Source organism: Fragaria vesca, linkage group LG7, assembly GCF_000184155.1.
Source record: "Fragaria vesca subsp. vesca linkage group LG7, FraVesHawaii_1.0, whole genome shotgun sequence".
NCBI classification, from domain to species: Eukaryota; Viridiplantae; Streptophyta; class Magnoliopsida; order Rosales; family Rosaceae; genus Fragaria; species Fragaria vesca.
Genome location: NC_020497.1, coordinates 17,892,375 through 17,894,895, shown reverse-complemented (window position 1 = coordinate 17,894,895; position 2,521 = coordinate 17,892,375). Strand labels below are relative to the sequence as shown.

The window sequence follows — 2,521 nt, the reverse complement described above, 5'->3', positions numbered from 1 at the left end:
TTGACGTATATAATTGATTTTCAAGTCCCACCCGGTTTCAATTCCGGTATGCTTTGTTGTATTTTTCGTGGATATTTGTCGCAATTCTGGTCACATTCATCGATCTTCTCACATTCATTTTCCTCTGGAACTGCAGGTTTAACTGCATTGGTGTCATTAAACATTTCAAATTCACGCATTACCGATGAGGGATTGCATTATTTAAAGCCTTTGAAGAATCTTCTTTCCTTACCCTTGGAGTCTAGTATGGTGACTGCATCTGACATTAGGAACCTACAGTCTACAACCCTCCCTAATGTAGTAAGCTTTCGACCAGAATAGATTGAAGGCTGGAAGCTTTGTCCATTTCGGATAGCATCGTGTACAGGCTAATAATTGCATATAGATATATGAAGGGCGAGAATGTCTATATGGGTAAAAGCATTTTGATTATTGTACATATGGCTTATGTCTGTCTTGGAGAATATCCCTTTAATGCAATTGTAATTGTAATAAAAATAGAATAAACACTACCTATTCTTTCCTGAAAAAAAAAAAAAAGCACTACCTATTCTTAATTTCCTTGTTTCACTACCTATTCTTTCCTGGTCCCCTACAAAAAAAAAAAAAAAATCAAAAAAAATACAAAAAAAAAAAACACTAACCTATTACTTTAAAGTTTTTTGTTTTTTTGTTTTACTACTTCTATACACACTTGTCTTCGTCAAATCATTCTTCTCCTGTATGATTAGAAACATTGAGTCGGTACTTTTTAATGTTATAAGGTGTTATCCAAAAAACAGATTTGGGAGAATCCATGTGGCCACTTGAAGTCGCGTACTCTCGAATTTTCTCTTCTTTAGAAAATGGAGAAGCAAACCAGCCACTCATTTCTCATTAGAAAAAAAACCAACCGACTCATTCACCTCCTCCTTATTATATACAGCACAATCATATTGAAATAAAAATAAAAATAAAAATATATTGATCTTTATTGAATAATGGTGGGTTGAATAACAAATAACAAATATGGGCCTATCTTTCTCACACAAAAAAAACAAAGATAAATGAAGAAAACTCTATTTTATTTTTCCCGCGCTCTTGAACATCACTCTCTCAAAATCAACATCTCATCCATCACCTGCTTCAACTTGAGTAGCACGAACTCTGATACTCCACTGGCACTTTCACAATTCAACACGCAGATAGTAGTCTTCTGCTTGCTACTCACCATGTGCCTCACCTCCTCCCCCAACCTATTATCCCTCTTTACGAATTCCTTTTTTAACAATTGATTTGCTTTGTGTACCTCGTTGTCAGTCATCTTTACCGATGGAATTTCATATTTGCTCAGGTCGGAAGGCCAAACACCGAGCCAAATCAAATTCGGGTTAGCCAAATGCTTGGAATCAAAAGCCATATTGGCCGACCCGTACTTGTAGACCGTGTATATCTCAATTCCATTAGGATCGCAGTCCGACAGATAAAACAGGGCAACTCCAAGCTTCTGTGATACATACCTGCTAAACTCTCTTACATTCACATCGGGCATTCCCCTCCCCGTCATTAATAAACATCGATAACGATTGTGAAAGTTGGCTGTAGCCAATATAGAGTAAACCGCAAGACTCTCTACTAACAAGATAAACTTGACGCTGGTGCCTTCCATCTTACTAATCGTTCGCATATTATTCGGAACAGGGACACCATGCTTTGGTTGGACGGCATCATGTAATTCCAAGTTGCAGTCCACATGCATTACGTCGTGGAGAGTATAGCTCAGGGGACCGATCACTGAACCCGCATCCCCTGGAAAGACATTCAATTGGGCACGATCCACCTCTAGTTTAGAGGCTAAGTGCCTGATGATAAAATCAGAGCGTTTTTGTGATCCGTAAACGTCCTCAGCTGTGTAGAACATACCTCTAGTGGTGTTCATCAAGCCCTCTTCAAGCATGTTTGCAACAATTTGGAGAGCTCGCTTGTAGGCTTTCACGGTCTCTTCCTGTGGCTTGCAGATAAAGTCTGTGGTTTTGAGAGAGTAACAGAGCAAATCCTCGTCAAACTGAACGTTTTTACTTCTATGATCAACCAACTTAAGTGTACCCTCATCACATTCTCTCTGCTGCACCCGGATTTTCGCCAATAAATCCTTGTTCGACACAGCCGGCAGCCTCTCGGGGAGGGCACGGGAAAAGGACTCCAAGTTCAAGTCTTGGAACGAAACAATTGTTTGCTCCCAATCTTCATCCTCGACCTTCGGAATGGACCAGCTCCGACTTTCTTTCCTCATTGTTGGGCTTAAGCTCCTTGACTTTGTTCGCTCTTTAGCAGTAGAGCTCCTACTTCTGCTCCTCCGACTTTCTTTCCTCTCCTTCGGCGGCCATGGTTATACAACGGAGGAAATCTGAATGTTTTTTTGTGCTGCAAGTTATCTTCCTCTTCCTTCTTCTTATAATGAGCTGCTTAGGTTTACGAACGTGTCTCCTTACTCGAATAGGGATACCAATCTCCTTATTCGAATAGGGATATCAATCTCCCT

General features: G+C 40.0%; 1 protein-coding gene across 1 annotated transcript; it reads right to left on the bottom strand.

The window, feature by feature from the left end:
- Positions 1-1,087: 1,087 nt before the first annotated feature.
- On the bottom strand, positions 1,088-2,272 carry LOC101292754 (DNA topoisomerase 6 subunit A-like). Its single transcript, XM_004308869.1, has one exon. It carries the CDS (start codon positions 2,270-2,272, stop codon positions 1,088-1,090), a length of 1,185 nt encoding a protein of 394 aa, XP_004308917.1.
- Between the last annotated feature and the right edge of the window lie 249 nt (positions 2,273-2,521).

Excerpts from the sequence above, each read along its gene's own strand:
- LOC101292754 (XM_004308869.1), bottom strand. The coding sequence starts at position 2,272 with ATGAGGAAAGAAAGTCGGAGCTGGTCCATTCCGAAGGTCGAGGATGAA.